Consider the following 23936-nt stretch of genomic DNA (forward strand, 5'->3'; position numbering starts at 1 on the left):
GGGGCCAGATTATTTTCCAAATCTGCCTAGAAGGCAAGACTCCCTGCTATATTCATACCTACTGGGTCTTTCCATTAACAACCACATTTGGAGGTCTATCTCAGAACCACAACCTGTCAATCCCAGAGCCCCTCAGGCTCCAGTTCCTAGATACTTCTTCAGCTGATCCAACTACATCCCTCCACTCCATTTATTCATTTTCCTCTCTCCTAGCAGATATTCGGTGAACATAGCCAGTGCTCGATGCCGGTATACAACTCCAAATAAGAAAATTAAGAAATAAACCAGAGAATTAAGGTTTTCAATACATGGGGAAGGAAAAAAACCCCACAGATACAGTGTTATGAATGGAGAAGAAGGAAATGGGAAATCATTTATGCCAAAGTAATCAGGGTTGCTTTCTAAGGAAAAAAAAAAAAAAAGGTTGCAATTCACACCCACCCCCTCCAGCCCAGGCTCTACTATTCTTCATTGTGCCCTGGGTTGGGGAATATATTGCCTATGATCATGCAATTTCTTTTGTTATGGGTACTGAGTAGTTAACTTCAATCATGAGCTTGAGAGAATCTAGAATTGCCTGAGTGATGAGCTTTGTGACATGGTGAAGTCTTATTAGTTAGTTGATGTGGGAACACTCATTTAATTCCAGGCAGGGCCTGGGCTGTGTCAGTGGAGAAAGAGCTGAGCACCAACCATGCCTTCACCTGTCTGTTCTGACTGTCCACTTCTGGGATCACCTGTTTCAGCTCCTTATGCTTTGCCTTTACCACCATGCTAGACCTTAACTTGGTGCAGGGAGTTGCCCTTAAGTTGCCCTTATCAGAGTATTTTACCACAGCAACAGAAACAAAACAACCAACTCCATCTGCCAGTTATTAGAAAATCAACCTCAACATCACTTTGACCTCCATTCCCTCAGCCAAATGTAAAGGCTTTCACTCCATGGACCTCCAAAATACCTGCTATACCTCTCCCTTTGTCTAGAACATCCTGCCTTAAATTGACCTGCTGTGCCATAATAGTGATCACATTTGTGAGCACAGATGATTCATTTGCAAATAGCACCTCGAATCTGGTAGCAACACTGGCAAATGATGTTATTATCTCTACGATGTTGATAAAGAAACTGAAATGTGGGGGTGATCTGTAACCTGCCCAAAGTTACCCATCTAGCAGGTAGTGCTGAGGTTCAAAATATCACCTCCAGGGAGTCCATTTTATTGCTCACAACAGATATTAACACAAGGCAAATGATGGTTTTATCATTGTATCCTGAAGTAAAAACAAAACTTCAATTACCTTTGTGTAACACAGCATCAAAAATCCAGAACTCTCCACCCCCTACCCAAACCCCCAGCATTAGATTGCAATTGCTGTGCTGTGATGAACTTCAACGTGGCTTTGTGATGGAAAGGCCTCATCTCCCAGTTCTGAAAATCTGGAACAAGGTGCAGATGCTTGCCATGGTCCCTGAAGGTGCTGGAGAAGTATCTGGCTGCATGTCTCTCCAGCTTTTGGAAGTTCCAGGAGTTTGTGGCAGTGCAAATACCATCTTCACAGCTGCCTGTGTGCTGATCTCCAAATTTCGCCTGTTTATAAAGACATGGGTCACATTTGTTAATACTTAAAATACAATAAAATCCAACATGAATTGTGCTAAGTTTCACTTTCCTGGCAAAGTGGAAATGAAATTACATTATCAAGTAAGGGCCAGGAGATTCAGGCATAGTGGATCTCTCAGGGAATCATAGGATACAGGAGATTGAAGCAAGAAGATTGCAATGAGGTTGAGGCTAGCCTGGGCTACATAGTGAGTTTCAGGCCTGATTGGGTGTCTTGGTTAAGATTTCTATTGCTATGAAGAGACACCATGACCACAGCAACTCTCATAAGGGAAAACACTTCACTGGGGCTGGATTACAGTTTCTGACGTTTAGTCCATTATCAACATGGTGGGAAGCATGGTACCATGCAGGCAGACATGGTGCTAGAGTTGCTGAGAGTTCTATATCTGGATCCTCAGGCAGCAGAAAGTGAATGTCACACCAGAACTGGCTTGAGCACTTGAGATCTCAAAGTCCACCCCCTAGTGGTGCCCTTCCTCCATTAAAGCCACACCTACTCCAACAGGCCACATCTCCTAATAGTTCAGCTATTGTGAGAGGCCATTTTTATTCAAACCACCACATTGGGCTGTGAACAAGACCCTGTGTCAGGCAGGCAGGTGGTGGTAGGCATGCCTTTAATCCCAACACTCGGGACACAGAGGCAGGTGGATCTCTGTGAGTTCAAGGCCAGCCTGGGCTACAAAGCAAGTTACAGAACAGGCTGCAAAGATACACAAAGAAACTGTGTCTCAAAAATCACACAAAAAAACAAAAACAAATGAACAAGAGCAAAAAAAGTAGCAAATGCCAGTCATGGTAGCACATGTCTTTAATCCCAGGACTCAGGAAGCAGAGACAGGGTATTTATTTTCTGTGAAGTCAAAATCAGCCTAGTCTACATAGCAAGTTCCATTCAAGCCAGGCTACATACTAAGACCTTATCTCAAAAACAAGACAAAACAACAATAACAAAATATAACACATTTAAAAAAAGGAAGGGGGAGATAATTTGGTTAAAAAAAAACACCTCTTTCATAACATAGCAATGAGGATATACTTTGGTATGGTGTTAGGAATAGAATCCAGTGCTTTGGGCATGGTGGGCAAGCATTATACCAGCTGAATTTGGCATCAAGAATCTTTTGAGCCATCTTGCTAGCTTACAGACACCCTTCTTAGCACTAGGCATGCTTCCAATCGCCACTGACTGGGTAAGGCCAGGTATTTATAACCAATATCTTAATGGCTACAGTTGTCCTCTGTATTTTCTAAGCTACCCTAGCCTGGAGGGATACTTAGAAACTGTCCTAAAAAAAAATTTAAAAAAAAGTTGTCTGTAATTCCAGCACATGCAATGCTGAGGCAAGAGGATCAAGGGTCTGAAGTCAATCTGGACTACATAGCAAAACTAAAATGAAAATACAAGAACTAAAATGCAAACAACCCCCCCCCAGTCAATTTATTTAATCATTAAGACAGGTATTAGAACTGTAAATTTCATTTTGTGAATATTTTGAAGATTTGGGGGGGGGGGGGTCTTCCCATTTCTCCAAGTAGTTTGGAGCCGAAAGAGAAAAGACTAGTGACTTCAAAGCTTTGTTTAACATCAACAGCACAGAAACATTTTTGTTAGGAAAACCATTTTGGGAAATTTCCAGGAAAGGCTTAGCTTGTCAGAGAATGAGAAAATGAACAATTCAGGGATCTTCTGAAAGCCAGCCTCAGCAATAAGTGCCAACAGCATCAAAACAGCAGAAAAAGAAGATTATACCTTCTTTAAATACCAGAGAGAGAGCTAAGGGCTTTCCAAAGGAACCGGCTAGGTTTGTCTTTCAGTTGACTGAGATGAACGGAAGACAGATCACCACAGAAAGAAACATAGCTCAGATCCCACGTTCATTTATGTGACTTGCTTTTTCTGCATTTGTCACCGTAGCTCACAGAAGAGGGGACAGGGACTTTGGCACCCACATCTACCCCCATCTCTAGCTACTTAGTATCCCTGGAGTTCAAGGAGGGACTCTGAATTAATTTAGCATTTCTATAGAGTCTAAAATCTTTTTGACTGACAAGCACAAGCACAAGCACAAGCAAACCAACATGGTAATCACCCTGGCAATGGAGCCAGAGTAATCAGGTCATCTTTGGGGTTAATTTACTTATTTAGACATGGTCTCACAAAGCCCAGGCTGACCTGGAATACGCTATAGCATGACCTTTATCTTCTGATCCTCCTGCCTCTACCTCCCAAGCGCTGGTATGACAGGCATGGACCACCATGCTTGTCTTCAGGACATGAATGTGAATGAGTGTTAATTTCCTGAGCTGTGGCAAAGTCCCTCAACTTCTCTGGGTCTCCTGTGTAGTTTTAAGATGGACTAGAATGAGCCAGGCATTGGTGGCACATGCCTTTAATCCCTGCACTCGGGAGGCAGAGACAGGCAGATCTCTGTGAGTTCAAGGCCAGACTGATCTACAGAGCGAGTACCAAGATAGGCGCCAAAGCTACAGAGAAACCCTGTCTTGGGGGGGGGCGGGGAGGATGTAGTAGAATGCAGGGCAAAATAGTTTTGAATCACTTGAAATACATTTTTAAGAGCAGAAGTTGAGGCCCAGATCTGCCCATTATAAATTGTGGTCTGGCATGAAGATTGGAAGTGGGGGGGGGGGGTTAAAGAAAGAGTGAGGCAGAGATGAACTTTCTGGAAGTTTTGCCAAGTAACCATACAAGCTCTTCTATAAAATCCCTGAGATGCCTGCAGGAAATTGATGGATATTCCAGAAGTAATGCACTAGCCTTGTACTACATGAAGCCTGGACCAAAAGCATTGTTAGTAGTTCTTTATTCTCATCCCTTAAGGAATAATTTGAGTTGGCCTCAGGGTTATAATCATAAAGGGAATGATACTAAATTTTATTGCTAGGAAGGAACTATGCACTGTTTTTGCTTTTGTTATTGTTTTGCTTGTTTTTGGCTCCTAAAAGCCCTGTGTCAATAAGTTAGCTCCTGCCTCAGTTCCTCATACTTCCAGGGCTGATAATATATCAGCTTCATAGACTGCTTGCCTAGTGTAAAGGCTAAATTTAATCCCCAGAACTTCAGGGTGGGAGGAGGCACGTAAAATGTCTTCATATTGTTTTTGTAAAAGTCAAAGATATAGAAATGAGGTACAAATAACAGAAAACAAAAGATAGTAGCTGGATTCTGGCTGGCTTAGATGGAGATTTTACCTGGAGAGATTTAAATTGCTTCCAGATAGGGTGGGAGTGTGATTTAGTGGGGGTGGGGGAGGATCTACATTCTGGCATCAAACACTTCTTTAAGTTCTGGCACAACCTCTTACTAGCTATGTGAATTTGGGTGACTCTTCTTATCCTTGCCAAACACCTGTCAACTGAGGCTGTTGTGACAAAGCACCATCAGTTGGATGGCTGAAACAATGGTCATGTACTTTCCATAGTGCCAGAGTCTGGAAGGTTCAAGATGGAAGTGGTTGTACTGAGAGGCATCTCAGCTGGTTTGCAGATGGCAGCTGTCTTAGTTAGGGTTTCTATTGCCTTAGTTGGGGTTTCTATTGCTGTGAAGAGACACCATGACCACAGCAACTCCTATAAAGGAAAACATTTAACTGGGGCTGGCTCACTTACAGCTTCAGAGGTCAGTCCATTATCATCATGGTGGGTGTGTGACAGTGTGTAGGCAGACAGTAGCTCAGAGTCCTACACCTTGCAGGCAATAGGAGGTTGACTGAGACACCGGGTGGTATCCTGAGCATAGGAAACTCAAAGCCTGCTCCACAGTGACATATGTCCTCCAACAAGGCCCTACCCACTTCAACAAAGTCACATCTCCTAATAGAGCCACTCCCTATGAGATTATGGGGGCCAATTACATTCAAACTATGACAGCTGCCTTCTTGCTGTATTGCAGGGTGGCATGGGGGTATAAAACTCCCCATGAGAATCAATCTCCCTGTTTTTGCAAGTCACTTATCCTATCACAAGAACTTGAGTATCACAACCTTATTTAAACCTCAAATCTCCTGCCATCACATAGGGGATTAGGGCTTCCCCATCTGAGTTCTAGGGGATAAAACATTCAAATATGTACCCTAGGTATCAGTTTCTTGTATCATATTCTTTAAAAGGTTTGAGAACAAAATGTTTATAAGCTTGGGCCCATAAGGAAACCCAAAGGAAGTGTACTGCCTGATTTTGTATGTCAACTTGACACAAGCTAGAACATCAGAGAGGAAGGAGCCTCAGTTGAGGAAATGCCTCCATGAGATCCAGCTGTAAGGCATTTTCTTAATTAGTGATCAATGCGGGAGGGTCCAGCCTATAGTGGGCGGTACCATCTCTGACCTGGTGGTCCTGGGTTCTATAAGAACCAGGGTTGTGAGGCGGGTGGCACACTCCTTTAATCCCAACACTAGGGAGGCAGAGGCAGGCAGATCTATATGAGTTTGAGGCCAGCCTGGTCTACAAAACTGTTACATTGTTACACAGATAAACCGTGTCTGGAAAAAAAAGGAAGGAAGGAAGGAAGGAAGGAAGGAAGGAAAGCAGACTGGCCAAGTCCTGTGAAACAAGCCAGTAAGCAGCATTCTTCATGGCCTCTGCATCAGCTCCTGCCACCAGGATCCTGCCCTGTTTGAGTTCCTGTCCTGACTTTCTTCAGTGATGAACAGCAATGTGAAAGTATAAGCCTAATAAACCCTTTCCTCCTCAACTTGCTTTTTGGTTATGGTGTTTCCTTGCATCAATAGAAACCCTAAGACAGAAAGCATTCAAACAATGTTAATTACCAGGCACTTTTGTATAAAATCTGAGGACTGAAAACTATTTCTTGAATCCCATGTTGGTGTTCTCAGGGCTATGCTGAGCATGTTCAAGCATGGTAGCCTTGGAATCCTTCATCCTCACCCTTGGGAGGTCAGGTCCATTCTCACTCTTTTACACACAAGTAACCTGAGAAGTCCGAAGTCATGCAGGGCGAGTGGCAGAGCTGAGATGGGGACCAGAGCATGTGCTTTTCAGTGACACATTGCCTTCTGCTATTTAGAAAATATATGAAATTAATTATTTAAAAGTGCCAAGAAATAAACCTAAATGGGTGTTTTGATGAGCGTTCTGAGGTTACAGGAAATGCTGATGGTGAGCTCCCGGAGAAAACTCAGACCCTGTCTGTACCTTACAGAGTGAAATGGAGAAAATCTGACCTCATCCGGAGATAGAGCCAGGAAAAGAGCCTAGGTGTCCAATTGGCATCCATGAGGGACTCAGAGGGTATAATTCCATCTACCTTGGATCCCTGAGACCTATGTGGTGGAAGGAGAACATCAACCCCCTGCACTTTGGCCTCTGCCCTCTCTATGTGGCATGTATATACCATACCCATAAACAGAACATAAATAAATATAACAGAAAATTAAAAAACAAAAGAGCCAAGGTGTTAACATTTTTCCCTAATCTCCTCCATCTCCCCTTCCTCCCATCTTCCATTCTTGATGTTTGTCCAGCTCCAGTATTACAAAGGCCAACTGCCAATGGAGAAATGCAGCTTCCAAAGCACTGGCCCGAGGGCAGCATTCTTTTGCAGCTAGAATTCTTTGGTAGGGCACCTGCCACCAGCTCCTGGGCTTCTTGTCTCTGTTTAGTCAAAAGAGTGTTTCCATTCTCTCTGGAAGAATTCTGCTATGACCTCTTGACCTCCACCCTAGCTCGAGTGTTTTGCTTAAAGAAAGAGAATTTAGTTTCAGGAAACAGACAAGCAAGCTGGGATTGACTTTTCTTTCTTTTCTTGTGTGTGTGTGTGTATGTGTTGTGCAGGCATAAGAATATATACTTGTGTATATGTACATGGTATATATGTATGCATTCAGGTGTGTGCTTGAGCATGTGGAGGTCAGGAATCAACTGCAAGTGTCATTCCTCAGAAGCTGTCCATATAAACTTATGCATACCGACATACACATATATGTATATATATATATATATATACATATATAAACTTATATGTATATAAAACTTATATATACTAATATATTAACCATATATACATATATATAAACCATATATATACACACATATATATAAACCATATATATATATATATATATATATATATATATATGTATTTTGCTTATATGGGTATGTTTTACCTGAATGTATGTCTCTGTATTGTGTGCATGCCTGGGACCTCCCACCTGGAGCCTTGGGAGGCCAGAAGAGGGCATCAGAGCCCCTGGAACTGGAGTTACTTGTGGTTGTGAACTGTTGTGTGGGTACTGGGAATCAACCCAGGGTCCTTGGTGAGAGCAACCAGTGCTTTTAACCACTGAGTCATCTCTCCTGCCCCATCTTGGTTTTGTGTTTATTTGTTCTGTTTTTTGTTTGTTTGGTTTTGTTTTGAGACTGAGACTCACTGTGTAGCTTGGCTGGCCTGGAACTTGCTATGTAGACCAAAGAGGCCTTGAATTCATAGAGACCCACTTGCCTCAGCCTATCAAGTGCTGGGGTGAAAGGTGTGCACCACCTTGCTTTGTTTCCTGCCTTCCTTTTTTGAGATATAGTCTCTCACTGAAACTTGGAGTTCACTGTTTATTTAGGCTGGCCAGCCAGTGAGCATCAAGGACCCTTCTGTCTCTGCATACACAATTCTTGGTTGATGAGTGGGCGCCACTGTATGCAGTTTTTTTGTGTGTGTGCTGGGCATTGAACTCAGGAGTACCATAAGCTGCAAAGCACTGTACCGACTAAGCTATTTATTTCCCCAGGTACTTGAGTTTCTTTTTAAAGGAAAAAATAGGATATTAATTTTTTTCTTGGTTTCCATATTTTAAAAATATATTGGTTATGAACTTCTTGGAGAAAACATGAAGTGGTGTTGGAGTTTTCTAAAGAAAGTACAACATGATCACTGAGTTATAAAATGGGCATCAGAATCAAAAGCCTGGCAGGAACCCTTTCCCAGCATATCCAGAGATGAATGCTGCCACTGAAAGTCTATATGACTCTTAAGGTAACCACCAGAAAGGTGGAGGTCACGTCAAGTCCAGGGAGGTGCCACCAAGAAGTCACAAATCATCCAAACAAACAAAGCAGACATCTATCTTAGTCAGGGCTACTATTGCCGTGCTGAAACACCATGACTGAAGCAAGTAGGGAAGGAAAGGGTTTATTTGGCTTACACTTCCACAACACTGTTCGTCATCACAGGAAGTCAGGACAGGAACCTAGATGCGGTAGCTGATGCAGAGCCTATTGAGGGATACTGCTAACTGGCTTGCTCAATCTGCTTTCTTATAGAACCCAGGACCTCCAACCCAAATCCCACCCACAAGGGTTGAGCCCTCCCCCAATCATTAACAAAGAAAATGCCCTCTAGCCAGATCTTACAGAGGCATTTTCTCAATTGAGGTTCCCTCCTACAATTTTTCCTCCCTTTTTGTACTCTATAGTTATTCTTTGGAATAACTTTTCTCATCTACTGAACTTTCTGTTTTAATCTCGTTAAACATTTTTAAAGATTTATTTTGTGTGTGTGTAGTGTGTATATATTGAAGGGACTTGCTTCCCTTTTGGCAGCCATAACGGCCGAACACGTGCTTCTGTGACCTTGTCCTAGACACTAGAAAGTCAGATTCCTGCCTTGTGACAAGGAACCAATCAGAAGTTAGCTGGTGGCGCTATGCTTTATGACCCTGGGTGTGCTTTACGGACAAGCGAACAGCAATGATGCACAGAGCATAGCAACCACTCTGGGAGGCCTATGGGCCATAACAACCAGTTGACCAATCAACACAGGGCAAGCCCTCCAAGGCTGGAGGCACACCAATCATGAGCCTGTGGGTACCCTAGACACACCCTATAAGATCTTTTGGGAGCCCCTAGGAGCCGTCTTTTCTAGCCATCTGCCATGGCGGGTGGGTGAAAGACCCAAGCTAACATGGGGTTAGCTCGTTAAATTACAATAAAGCTTAGTGCAGTTTGCAGCAAGCTCTCGAATCCGCCTGGTGATTGGGGTAACTGCAGTCGTGGCCTGGGACCCTGGATACCTGAGTTTTCCGGGGGTCTAACACTATATGTACTACACGTATGCTTGGTACCTGCAGAAGTCAGAAGATGGTGTCTGATTTCCCTGGAACTTTCCAGGTGGTTGTGAGCTGCTATCTGGGTGCTGGGATTGAACTCAGGTCCTCTGCAAGAGCAGCAAGCATTCTAAACCACTGAGCCACCTCTCCAGTTCCACTGCTTAATCTTTACCTACTACTTTAAATTCTCCACAGAACTCAATAGCTACTTACTGAGAGAATCATAGTAAAAAATATTTCCTGTTTCTCTTGTCTTTAAAAGTAATTCTTTTAAAAAAAATGATCTTAAACAAAGATTGGTTGACGGTGGTGATGTCAGGCCTAAAATATTTGCCTTCTCTCCTTTGCTGCTGGCAGGCTTGGTTAGCAAGAGAGCCACAGTTAAGATGATAGTCCCCCTCCTCCCTCCCTTTTGCTTTGCATTTAGAAGTTGAGTCTGTAGGATTTTAGGACATGCTGGTGTCTTAAAAGACTATTGGTGTGGTTGGTTACCTTTTTAGTTAGCGATTCAGTAACTCAAGTAGCCACCCTGAGATAAGATGTGAGCCAGAGAATTTTGCAAACTTACACTTAAACTACCACTACTTCCTGTAGAGAGGGTAATGTCAGCTTTATAACTAATTTCAAAGGACAAACAGCACCCTTTTCCCAAAGAGAGGAAGTTAAAAATGTGCATATATTTTATAGGCTTTTGTAGCCACAAAGCAGACAAAAACCTCATCTCCTCAAATTTGAAGATAATAATGTGCTCAAAAATCTTGCTAAGCCAAAATTAATAAGACCGGTGCCCCCCTCAATCCCCCCCACAACATACTGCTTGTTGGAGAGAACAAAGGCTCCTTTCCCACCCCTCCCCCAACCTGTAGAAAAGCCTGAGCGGGAGGTCTGGTAAGTGGACACCAGAGGGAGGGGTGAGTGCCTTCCTTCCAATCTCTGGTGTGTGGAGAGCCTCTGGGACAGCATGCTGGCTGAGTACCAGTCAGGTGGAATTCCCACAAAGAAAGCAGAGCCGGGTGGGGCAGAATCCACAGTGTTGCCGATTTTCCATACTGTATCTAGATGCTGCAGGACTGGCACTGGACCAGATTATGCTCACTCAGGCTCCATCTTGGATTAAGAATTGAGTCTGTGGAAAACCATCCTCCACGATTCGGCATATGCCTTCAGAGGCTGTGAAGTTAGACTCTTAGAAGCAGACCTTTGGAGACCCTCCAGGGAATACATCCACCCATTCCACATCCAGGCTGAGGATTCTTGGGAGGCTCAGGAAGTCATCATATTCATATCGATGTTCTCTGATAAAGTTAGGACTGGATCCAGGGTTTTTCTTCCAACCCAGTTATATTTAGTAAACTAAGTAGATAGTACATTAATATCTTTGGATATAATTTGAATGTGTTTAAACATGAACTTAGGTAAATAAGTGTGTGTGTGTGTGTGTGTGTGTGTGTGTAGGGTAGAGGTTGATGGCCAGTGTCTTCCTTAAACCCTCTCTACCTTATTTTTTGTGACAGAGTCTTTCAGGGAACATGGAGGTTTCCACCAGTTTAGCTATTCTGGGTGGCCAGCAAGTCCCCTGTCTCCACTTCCCCAGTGTCCCCAGGATTTTGGGGACAGTGGTTAGGATGGTAGGCATGATGCAGTTTTTATGTGGGATTGAACTCAGATACTAATGAATGTGTAGCCAGTGCTTTATCAACTGAACTTTGTAGCCCTATATGTTACTAATTTAAGTATGCTTATTTAATTATTATATGCACACTTACTACACACCTGTGCCACAACAGGAAAGTGAAGGTCAGAGGACAGACAACTTGCAGGAGTCAATTCTCTGCTTCCACTGTGTATGACAAATTTTTATGGCCGTACACTATGCATCCAATACTGCTTGGTCTAGATTTGCTGTGGAATAACCCTTCTGTGCACTGTGAAAATGTGCTGCTTTCATTGTTAATAAAAAGCTGATTGGATGATAGCTAGGCAGGATTTTGGAGACAGAGAGAATTCTGGGAAGAAGAAGGGCAATGGAGTCTGAGAAGTCAAAAACCAGACGAGAAAGAAGCAAAATGAGAAGTTTATAGATGAGATGAATGAGCCTTGGGGCAGCACATAGACAAAAGAAATGGGTCAATGTAAGTTGTAAGAGCTGGCTGGAGACAAGGTGAAGCTCTCTCTTAGCTTAGGGAATTTATAATTAATATTAAGTTGTGTGATTAATTTGAGGAGTGGCTGGTGGGACTGAAAAGTCCACTACAAGATACCTTTAGGACCCTTGAAGAACCTTATTATTTGTGCTGGAGTCAAAATACATAAGTAGAATAGAATTAACACAAAAGGCAGCACACATGCTACATCCTTAAATGAGTGATGCTGTCAGAGTTTGGTATACAGACTTGTAATCCCACCCTTGAGAGGTGGATGCAGGAGGATCCAGAGATTAAAGGCAGCCTTGACTAAACAAATAACCAAGAACCAGAATCCAGAGAGCACAGGTTGCTCAGAAAAGTTTCGAAGAAGGTCTGATGATTTAGCTCAGTTGTTAGAGAATTCGCCTAGCATTGCTGAAACCCTAGATTTAATACTAAGTACCACTAAATCCAGAAGTCGATTCATAGGCCTGTAGTCCCAGCACTTGGGGTAGAACAGGAAGGTCAGGAGTTCAAGGTCATCATTCATCATTACCTACACCTTGAGTTTGAGGCTAGCTTGGAATGCTTGACAGTGGGTCTAAAAGAAATTAAAATCCACATTAATAAAAGGGGAGGAAGAGCCACCAAGGTGTGGATGAAGTTTCTCTGTATTCCTCCAGCCACTCCCCGAATAACCACACAGAGACTTATTAATTATAAATGCCTAGGTGATAGCTTGGGCTTGGTTTTTAGCTAGCTCTTATAAATTAAATTTACTCATGTCTATTAATCTATGTGCTCCCTGGAGGCTTGTTTACCTCATGTGTGTACTTCCCATCCTGCTTGCAGTAAGTCTCATGGCATCTCCTTAGACTCCTCCTTCTTCCCAGCATTCTCCTAGTCTGGCTCTCCAACCCAATCTCTTCCTGCCCAGCTATAGGCCAGTCAGTCAGCTCTGTATTAACCAAAGAGAGTAATACATATTTACAGTGTACAATGATTGTTCCACAGCACCAGGGGACACTATGGGAGAAAGAACAAAAGTGTGGATAGAAAAGTCAGAGTAGGAGCCAGACATGGTGGCACAGACCATTAATCCCAGCACTGGGGAGGCAAGAGGTAAGCAGGCTTCCATGAGTTTGGGTTCAGCCTGGTCTACAAATTGAATTCCAGGCTAGTCAAGACTATACAGTGTGACCGAGTTAAAAAAAGAAAAGTCAGGCTAGAGTTTAGTGAGTAAAGAAGAAAAGTTGTTCTTTCATCTCATGTGCACTGTGCACACATATGAGCATGCAAGAGCAAAAGTATTCTCATTCTCTCTCTCCTTTTCTTTTCCTTTCTCTCCCCCCCTCTCTCTACAAGTTGTTCAAACAGTGTAATAAGAAAAAAGTCAGATTTGTGAGAAGTCAGGCATCTTGCCTCAGAATACATGACACTGCCCTCCCTCTGAGGTAACTGGAAAAGCTTGTGAGTAGCTGCTTGACTCAAATGTTCAGTTTTACTCCATACACAACCGGAAGCCACCTGGGCTTTTCTTCTGTTGCCATAACCGAATATTGGAGACAGGATAGTTTAATTTGACTGATGATTCTTAAGGGATGAAAGTGGAGATGGAGCTGGCACATTTGATGGAAAGTGGTAAGGTAAGCAGACTCTTGAAGGGAGCAGAGAAGATGACCCAACTCCCATCATAACCATGAATCCATTTATGAGAACTCTGACCTTGTGACTAGATACCCCTGCCTCACTGAAGAATAAAGCCCCCTGTAGGCAGAGTTTTTCTGTGTCTTGTGTGCTGCTCCCAAATAACCATTCAGAGACATCAATTGTAAGCTCGGCTGATCACTCAGGCTTGTGACTAGCTAGCTACTACATTTTAAATTAACCCATATTTTTTTTTTATCTACCTTCCGTCACCTGATGGTGCCTTCTTTCAACATGGCATGTTTATCTTGTTTCTCTCTGCATCTACTCACAACTCCTGAGACTCTGAACTTCTTCCCAGCATTCTCTGTGCCCTGAAAATCCCGCCTAGCTATTGGCCAATCAGCCTTTTATAAACAATGAAAGCAACACATTTTCACAGTGTACAGAAGGATTATTCCACAACAGCCTCCATATTAATTTTGGTGGGGACAAGCCATAGGCATATTGGATTAGGAGAAAGCATTATTGCATGTGAACAGGATGATGTGATGGACAAGGTGGAGTGAAGGAGCAGGGGCTGCCAGAATGAAGTTGTTCGGAAGGCTATTACCAGCACTCGGATTCAGAGGAGAGGTGGTACCTTAGATACATTCTGTTGCTATGATAAAATGCCCAGAAAAAAAGCAACTTGAAGGAAAGGCTTATTTGTGCTCACAGTTTGAATCAACAGTCTACCATAAAGGAAAGTCATGGCAGTAGACACTTAAAGATGCACAGCACATCCAAAATCAGAAAGCAGGGGAGATGAACGGATGATGATTAGCTCATGTTTTATTTCATCCAGTACACATCCCATGAAATGGTTCAAGCTACATTTTGGGTGAGTCTTCCCATTTAATCTAATTGAACAAATCCCTCTCGGGGTAACCCAATCTACTCAATACCTCGTAGGAAGCTGTGGTTCCTAGGTGATTCTCAACCCTTTTATGGTGATAATCAGTTTTAGTTATCACAGGGTGGAGTTTGAAATGGGACACATGGACATGGAAACATTGACAATGTAAGATTAAAGGACCTTGCTGAAGAATTAGATGCTGGTGGTAGGGATGAGAGGCAGGAAGGTAAGGTAGAGTGAGAAGAATTTTGATGTCAACTGAATAATTTGGATAGATCACAAAAGGGAGCTAACCCTAGAGGGAAACTCACTTTCAGATTCCCCGAAATGGACATATAGAAAGACACCCAAGTAGAAAGCACTGAGTCATGAGTACAGTTGCATTAGCTCAAGGAACTGTTCACAACCTTCAAGAAGGGCTTTCAGTTTCATCTGCATCCACCTCACTAACTCAGGCAGTTGAAATGCCAATGACTAAGCTGATTATGGTGTCAGATAGACTTTTCATGAGGAAGTCCAAGAGCCCTAACCCAAAGGCAAATGACAACTTTTCTCTTTTCGTCCTTCCTTTCTTGTGGCTGCTATAAGCCACCACTAAGTCCGAGTATTGGGTGAAAGCCTGGAGATTTGGATTGAACCAATAAGACTCCTGGTCCTTTTCTGAGAGAATGTCTCTCACCTTTATTGTGGAGCAGCCTTATATACAAACTAACAAAAACCCAGGTCAAAGGGTTCACAACAGGATATTGATCCCAGTGGGGTGAGGTCAGGCAAACAGGAGGTACCTGTGGTTATGCTGGAAAACAACTCTTAGAGACCCCATGGGGGCTGGGTTCCAACTCTTTCTTTCTTTCTTTCTTTCTTTCTTTCTTTCTTTCTTTCTTTCTTTCTTTCTTTCTTTCTTTCTTTCTTTCTTTCTTTCTTTCTTTCTTTCTTTCTTTCTTTCTTCCTTCCTTCCTTCCTTCCTTCCTTCCTTCCTTCCTTCCTTTCTTTTCTTTCTTTCAAGACACTGCATCATGGTCAGACTGTAGCCCAGGCTGACCTGAAACTCCTTATGTACCTCCATCTCAAAGCAATCCTCCTACCTCAGACTCTTGAGGAGAGCACCATTCTGCCTAGCTAGTTTCAAGGTTGCTTTGTAATTATGGAAAAAGAATCAGAAGCCTAAGCTTCTTTGAATGTTACATTCAACTGAAAAAAAATAATTCATGGAAATTTCAAAATATAACCCCCAAATTTAGGATTGTTTTGCATTCAGCCACTTGGTTCAACCTTTTTAAATGTTATTCCTATAAAATACATTTCAAAATAAGTAAAATTAAAAAGTTTTTTATTGCTATTACTATTATTATGTGTGTGTGTGCGTGCATGCGCGTGGATGCTTCGTATATGTGCCTGTTCACATCTGTGCACACACTTGAGAGAGAGACCGAGACAGAGATAGAGAAATATGCAGAGACAGATGTTGAGATAGAGAAATAGAAGTTAAAACCCAGAGGTTGATGTTGTGTGCCTTCCTCAGCTGCTCCCTGCCTTACCTTTTGAGATGAGGCCTCTCACTGAACCTGGAGCTCACTCTGGCTCATAAGCCGGAGTCTTGCAAAGTACATGCTTTGTACCTGAGGGCTAGAGATTTGAACTCAGGTTTCCACGCATGTTCAGCAAGCCCTTTACTGAGTGGTCTCCCCAGCCCTGATTTTGTTTTTTCTTTCCTTCCTCTCCTTCCCCTTCCTTCCTTCCTTCCTTCCTTCCTTCCTTCCTTCCTTCCTTCCTTCCTTTTTTTGTTTTTTTAGAAACAGGGTTTCCCTGTGTAGCTCTGGCTGTCCTGGGATTTTCTCTATAGACCAAACTGGCCTTGAACTCTGAGATCCACCTGCCTCTACCTCTCTACTGCTGGGATTAAAGGCTGGTGCTACCACTGTCCAGCAATATTTGTTTTCTGTTTTTGAGACTGTCTCACTGTGTGGCCCAGGCTGGCCTTGAACTTGTGATCCTCCCACCTCTGCCTCCTAGGTACAGAGATTACAGTTGTGTGCTACCAGGCAATTCTTGGTTTTTATTTTTATTAAAGTGATATGAACACACCATTTAAACAATCCTTGAATTCTAAAGTCTTCAAAGGCCATTGTCAGCCTTCGAATCCCTATTTTCTGTTTCCTTTCCCCAAAGTTTTCTGTTTTTAAGTTAATTATTTTGTTTTATTTTCATTGCTGGAAAAGAAATCCAGAACTTTGAGCACCCTAGGCAAATGCTTTAATTGAGCTCTGTCCTCAGCCTGTAAGGCTGTTTATCACTTACTGAACCCTCTATCTCCAACTCATTTGAGGACAATGTACTTTCCCTTCCCCTAGTTGAGACATTAGGTACAGACTTCCTGTCAAAAAGATAACTTAGGTTTAGTTTTTCTTTGACCTGTACCAAACTGTCCCAAGTACTTCTTCCTGCTCAGCGTCCTTGCTTAGAGTTATAGTATTTCTGGAGTTAAAAGTAAACACTGTTTTGACTTTGGAAGCTCATTGGGTGTTGAATCACACAGGGAACCATGGTGCTTTTTCTTCTCTTGAAGACTTTCAGTTTTAGCTTAGCAGGGCTTGGTGACACATATCTGTCATCCCAGCACTTGGGAGGCTGAGTCAGGAGGATCACAAGTTCAAGGGCCTGGACAAGATCTTACCAAGAAGTAGAACAGGAAAAAAGGGACCGTCTTCCTTCTTCACTTACCTATGTTTCTAGTCACATTAATGCATATTCATTATGACATGCTTAAACACTTTCTTATTTACTAGCATATATTGCCTATACATAATGGGGGACTTCATTATAACATTGTCATACACATAATGTTTTTTTTTCATCATATTCATCCCTGTTCCCCTCCCACTCCCAATCATTCTCTTTCTTGTCCTAGTTGGTCCTTTTTCTATTTTTCATGTCTCTGTTTATTTACTTATTTTTGAGACCCAATGAGTTTAATTAGGGTTGTTTACAGGAGCATGGATGGAGGAAAGAAAGAAGAAAATACATCCTCCTCAAGTAACCATTACATCTTTAGATATTATATCTTATTGGTGCGTTCATTCACATCTCTTATTACATCTTTTTTTAAAGATATATTCTTTTTTGTAATAATTTATTTTTATTTTATGTGCATTGGTGTTTTGACTGCATGCATGTCTGTGTGTGGATGCCGGATCGGCTGGAATTGCAGTTATAGACTGGGAATTGAACTCAGGTCCACTGGAAGAGCAGCCAGTGCTCTTAATCACTGAGCCATGTCTCCAGCCCCAATTTTATCTTTTTAAATTTTAAAAAATTGCATTTGTGTATGTGTGTATTAAGAGCTACAATATGTATAGAAGTCAGAGATTATCTCCTGAGAATCAGTTTTCTCCCTTTACCGTAGGCATCCTGGGTATGAAATTCAGGTCATTAGGCTTGGTGGCAAGTACCTTTACTTGTGGAGCAGTCTCGTTTCCTAAATGTTTTCTGCAATCTTCGAACAGTTCTGGATCCAGATAGGCTCCTCCTCGTGTAAGTGAGGACGTTTGCTTTAGCATCTCTTCTTCACTGCTTGTCATATTATCTTGAGCACTTGCGTTCATTGTTCTTGACTCACACCAGCCTCCTGCTCCTGTGCCCTGGGACCATGCCTCTTCTACCATATGGACTCTCCCTATGGAACAGTAAGCCAAATAAACCCTTTCTCCCAGAAGTTGTCATGGGTCATGTTATTTTGTCATTGCCACAGAAAATAACTAATATGCATGGTTTCTAGAGATTGAACTCAGGTTGCCTGGCTTGCACAAGTATCTCTACCCACTGAACAATCTCCCAAGCTTCTTGCTTTATTTGAAAGAGTCTTGCTGTATAGCCCTAGCTGGCCTGGAGCTCACCATGTAGACCAGTTGGACCTTGAATTTGCATGGATCCTTTTCCCTCTCTCTGCCTTTTGAGTGCTAGCATTATAGGCATGCACCACTCTACCTGCCTAGATTCTCCTATCTTTGTTTTGTTACTTAAAAAATTTCATCTTCATATCCATATATATTAATACTTGCTTGACCTTGTGATTTTCCTGCCTCAGCCTCTCAAGTTTTGATATTGAAGATGTAAACCATTACAGATGGCTAATAATAGTTCCAAGAATCTTTTTCAAGTCAAGATGGAACAGAGCCCCTTCTATGGACCTCCACACTGGGCATATGCTCTGGCTCTTTGGATTGTGAAGGAATGTATGCTATTTATTCTCAAAAAATTTCATGTTATTATTTTGTTTCCTTACCTTAATTACAAAGAGTTTTATTTGTAGCTATCTTCAACTTCAAATTTCAACTTGCACAAGCATTGGATGTTTCACTGAGGAACTCCTTACATATTAATGAATATTCCAACTCCTTTTACTTATACAGTTCTACCATGTATTTTGAAAAAGATAAGGAAAGGTAAATCCCTTAAGCCTTTCCTTTCTCTTACATATTGTTTATTCATATTTAACACTAAAAGAAGATGAAGTGATGGCTTGATTTTTAAAAAGTATCCTGTAGCCAGGCATGTTGGTGCTGGCCTTTGATCCCAGCACTTGGGAGGCTGAAACAAGTGGATCTCTGTGAGTTCAAGACCTGCCTGGTCCACAGAGTGAGACCCAGCTAAACAATAACAGCCAAACACAATCTCCCTCAAAACACCACACACACACACACACACACACACACACACACACAGGGCTTGGGAGATAGCTCAATTGATAAAGCACTTGCCTTGCAAAGACTTGAACCCCAGAACTGTTTTGTTATTGTTGTTGTTTTGTTTTGTTTTTTCTTTTCTTTTTCTTTCTTTGTAAAGCTGGAGGCTACAACTAGCACTTGAAACCTAGTGCGAGGGGAATGTTAGACAGATCCCTAAGTCTTCCTAGTCAGCTACCTAGTCTACTCAGTGAGTTTTTGGTCTACCTGACTAAAAAAGACAATGTGCCTGGAGAATAATACTCAACGTTGTACTCTAGCCTCCATGCTCACATATATGAACATCAACACAAATACATCTACAAAAATACATTACATATTTTCCTCATGTTTCTATTATTCTAAAAAAAAAAAAACCCTGCATCTATACTTATTCTCTGTCTGTCTTTTCTTGATACTGAGGATTCAACCTAGAGCCTTGCACATGCTAGGCAAATGTTTTACGGCTGAGCAACACCCCTGGTCTATTTATTTGCACAGAGCCTCTCACAGAGTTGTTCAGGTTGACCTCAAGCTTGCAATCCTCATGCCTCAGTTTTCCAAGTAGTTAGAATGACGGCATATTTCACCATGTCCAATTGTATTTATATGTTATTGCACAGGGTTAGCAAACTACATTTGCTTTGGGGCTTTAATATTAATACACAGTCCCCTGTATTTATGTGAATCATGCCCATATAGTAAATGTATGGAATGTACACATGCATATATTTTTATATGTTAATCTGTACATCTACTATGACATCATACCTTCTGTAAAAGTGTCTCCTTACCACAGTAACAGCAGTATAAATGTCTTCCCTTTTTATTGTTCAATGGTGACTTAGGGTAATTCTGATTTTGGGTTAATAGTAGGCCTAGAGCCATATTCCTATCACTATCCCCATATGCCCCATAGTGACTGACCAGCAGCCACTGTGGGCAGAGGGGTACTCCTGTAGTAGGTCACTGCCTATCCAGCATGCATTACAGGTAGCTTGCTGGATGCAGGTGTGTGAATGGTTACCCATACCTCCTAGAGACCAGTGTCCACAATCTCTCAAAATGAGGGTGCTGTAAAGGGCTCACAATGACTGCTCTTAGGGATATATAGCCCTTTGTAGTCACAGTCTCCTGCCAAATGTGGTTTTCTCACTTGCCAAAGAAAAAGACCAGCTTGAGAACTCTTGGACATTGTGTCAAGCCTTTTTTTCTTTTTTGACCCACAACATAGGTTTGTTCAAATTACCAGGTATCTTCTGTCATCACTGAAGCCGATGGCTCAAATTTGCCATATTGTTGAAGCTGGCCTTGAACTTCTGATCCTCCTGCTTCTGCCTCCAAGGAGGTGGGATGGTGAGTGTCAGCAATGGTCAGTGTGTGGTGCTGTGGATCAAACCTGGGGCTTCCCGAACGCCCAGCAACCATTCTATCAACTGAGCTACATTCCCAATCCCTCCATTATCTTTTCTGAAAAAAAAAAAAACAGAATTATTTCACTTTTATTAATGTGTCTCTGTGCATTTGTGGGAGGGCACTTGTGAAAGCCAGGAGGTTGTATCCCTTAGAGGTTGTGAGTCATCTGATATGGGTTCTGGGAACCAAACCCAGACCCTCAGCAAGAGCAGCAAGCAATTTTAACCACTGAGTTATCTTTCTAGACTCTTCTCCTTATTTTAAAAGGAGGAACTCTAAATTTCTATCAACTCTACCACTGCTACCATCTGGGTAGGAAGTGTCTGTGTGAAGGGTCCACGTGTTGGAGGCTCAGTCCTTAATTGGTAAATCCAGTCAATTACTGAAGGACAGTTGCATTCTGAGGTCTTTGACCTAGAAGAGGGATTAAGTCACTTGGTAGGTGCATGATTCATTGGAGGTGGGGCCTCCTTGGATGCAGTAGGTTACCGGAGTCATGTCTTTGGGGACTGGATCTTGTTCTGGGCCCCTCTGTTTAGGTTTCTGTTTTGTGACAGCCACAGAGTGTGCAGACTCTGGAACATGCTCTGCTGCCATTATGTTCTGCCTTGTCTCAGGTCCAAAGCAATGGATCCAGCTACTCTCAGCCTGAATCCCCTGAAACTGAGAGCTAACACAAATCTCTCCTGTTTAAGTTGTTTAGTCAGTCATTTTGTCACAGTGATAGCAATCTACATAGCACACTTGATCTGATGTCATGAGTCTTGCATATATTTGCTTCCGTGTCTTATCTCACCTACTGAATTCTACATTCTAAAGAACCTTTAGAATTCTTGCCTTAAAAGGGCAAGATCTATGTTGGATTTCTGTGTATCATCCACCCTGGCAGACCCCATACTGATGCTCAATAAAGGAAGGAATGGAGGTAAATGAGAAAGCCATATCAATTTCCAGTTGGTGTTTAGAGTCTATCTGGCTTATATGAAGGGAATCCTCAAAAGTGAAGCTGCTAAATAAGAGACTTAACAAGGAAAACTCTTCCAGGACTTCCTCCTGTCCCAGCCCTCAGTACTTCAAGACCCCAGAGGTTTTCAACTGGTAATTAACACAAGGCAAGTGAGTTATTTTTACTGGCTCATAAATTAACCCTTAAGTATTAAGGAAGCAATAAGCCAGCACTCAGTCATCAGCCATGCTTTCCTCTTTGTTTATACTAGCCGAGGACTTTGGCTGCTATTTTTGTTCCTTCCCCTCCAAGCGTGATCATGAAAACAGTCACAGGAACTCATCAGAATGAAATGTGTAGTAAGAAACAATGCACACATAATACAAAGTTATGTATTCCTAGATATGTTTTGGCTAACCCGGTAAGATTGCAACAAGTTCTGTAAACAATGTATGGTTGCTTGGAAAAATAGAAAGAAAAACAAAAAAGGTTTGACAGATGGTGCTGTTGGTAAAGCCCCTGTCTAGTACTGAAGCCTGAAGACATGAGTTGGATCCCTGTATCCCACATAAAGGTGTAAGGAGGTAACTGTACAAAGTTGTTCTCTGACTTCTGTAGTGCCGTGTCCCCAATCCATGCACCAAGTGCATGAACACACACACACACACACACACACACACACACACACACACACACACAAACACACACAGTAAAAAAATGTAAATGTCAGAACCAGCACTATTTGTGTATATTAATGAAAATATAAGTGCACCTGGAGTTATTTTCACAGCATTTAAACAAGGCTAAGACAATTGCATAAAATAAATATATCCTTGAATTTAGAACCCCAGGCTCAACAACGTCAGTAAACTGAGATGGGATGAATTGGCAAGCAGGTCCAGATTTACCTAAAAAGAAAGAAAAGAAGAAAGAAAGAAAAGACACCTTAACAGAGTGTGCCTAGGGGGGCGTGACACACATTTTTGCACAATTTGAATAAGGGGCACGGTGCGTGCGCCCAAATGCCTATTCCAGCTTCTGGCTCTTAGCACGCACGACTGGTTCCGGATTCCCGCACCGCGCACCTCACCGGGCCAGCTACTGCGGGCTGGGAGGGCGCTTAGGGCTAACGCTGATTGACCGGGCGCGCGGTCAGGTGACCCGAGGCGCCACGTTCTGAGAGCCCGGCCGGCGGTGGCTTCCTAGGCAGGGGCAGGGCCGATCCGGGAGCCGAGAGGGACTGATCTCTCCCGGAACAAAGTTGCTAGGGCCGGGGTGCCGAGGGCGCACGAGCGCCAAGGCGGCGGGAGCGGGAGGCGGCTCCGACCTGCGGGATTCACGGCTCCTGGGCTGGGCTAACCCTGCCGGAGACGCGAGCCCCCTTCCCGGGGTGGCGGGCTGACCAAGCAGCGCCCCACCCTCGCTCTCCAACAAAGGGGCCGGCGGCGGCGGGGGAGGACCGGGAGGAGGAGTCGGATCCGCGAGCTGCTCTCGCGCACAAAGTTGTGGAGTCGCCCTTCCCCGGAGGAGGGGAGCCGGCAGCGCCGGGCGCGGGATTTCTCCCGCCCAGGGCCAAGGAGGAGCCGCGGGTTCCCTCAGCCGATCAGGCGACCTCGGCGAGTGGTGCCCCTTTTCTTTCGAGTCATTCCTGCAAACGGAAAACTCCAGCGCGCGCCTGCCCCTGGCTAGCGTTTGGACTGTTTTGTTTTTGGCGGAACTACAGGGCAGGAAGATTGCACAAGTCAGGGGGCGTTTCCAATCGGGTGTCAAGCTCTTTTCTTTCTTTTTTTTTCTTCTTCTTCTTCCCCCCCTCCCCCTTTTTCGGATCTTGTCTGACTTTCCACGTTTCATTAAAAAAAAAAAAAAGAAAAGAAAAAGCAAAACCAAAATCCTCGCATCGCCCAACGTAGGCTCCCGCACACCAGGCTTCCTGAGACCCGAACACGCCCAGAGAAGCCCTTGGGCCTCAGGGACTTGGCGAGCAGGTAAGCCCATGCATTATTGAAGCTCCGGGCTGTGTAATGTGACCGCAGTCCCCGAGGGAACCGGGCGGGGGCTGAGAGGAGGTGGGACCTTTCTGCGGTTCCTCCACCCGGTCCAGAAATAGCAGGCTGGCCAACTTCTGCACTTTCCCTGGGAGCTCAGCGCCCCCATCCTGGGCGGGAGGGAGCTGGGATGAGAAGGTGGGAATCTACTTGTCGCCAAGGTCTCAAATTTCTCGGGCTGGTTCAGTGCTGTCCGTCTTGTCCCTTCCTGAGGAGAGAGGGTGTCTTCAGTTCGTTCATCGTCCTGAGCGGGCGAGCAGGGCTAGTAGTCTACAAGAGGGTACGTGGCCTCTTCAAGAGAGCCTGTCACACACCTCAGATTCCGGGAAGGCGGGGCCCGGGCGGTGTCTCGGAGGAGAGGGTGGGGAGGGCGGTTGTGCGGTCAGTGGCTTGGGGAGCGCTTCCCTGCCGGCCTCCAGGCTGGGGGCGTGCTC

General features: G+C 43.5%; 2 protein-coding genes across 3 annotated transcripts in view; one reads left to right on the plus strand and one right to left on the minus strand.

Moving 5' to 3' along the window:
- Window positions 1-1253: 1253 nt before the first annotated feature.
- Window positions 1254-23919, minus strand: LOC118238364 (vegetative cell wall protein gp1-like). Its single transcript, XM_035440387.1, has 4 exons — window positions 22230-23919; window positions 20345-20565; window positions 17824-18047; window positions 1254-1589 (listed from the first exon to the last, which is right to left on the minus strand). Exon 1 carries the CDS (start codon window positions 23450-23452, stop codon window positions 22610-22612), a length of 843 nt encoding a protein of 280 aa, XP_035296278.1. The 5' UTR covers window positions 23453-23919; the 3' UTR covers window positions 1254-1589; window positions 17824-18047; window positions 20345-20565; window positions 22230-22609.
- The window catches only part of Utrn (utrophin), a 484152-nt gene continuing 483522 nt past the window's right edge, over window positions 23307-23936 (plus strand). For both annotated transcript variants that reach the window (XM_027402009.2, XM_027402014.2), the window contains exon 1: window positions 23307-23442. The gene's annotated coding sequence lies outside the window, so the exon portion shown is untranslated. The remainder of the gene's footprint in view (window positions 23443-23936) is intronic.

Source organism: Cricetulus griseus, chromosome 2, assembly GCF_003668045.3.
Source record: "Cricetulus griseus strain 17A/GY chromosome 2, alternate assembly CriGri-PICRH-1.0, whole genome shotgun sequence".
NCBI lineage: Eukaryota > Metazoa > Chordata > Mammalia > Rodentia > Cricetidae > Cricetulus > Cricetulus griseus.

Excerpts from the sequence above, each read along its gene's own strand:
- LOC118238364 (XM_035440387.1), bottom strand. The coding sequence starts at position 23,452 with ATGGGCTTACCTGCTCGCCAAGTCCCTGAGGCCCAAGGGCTTCTCTGG.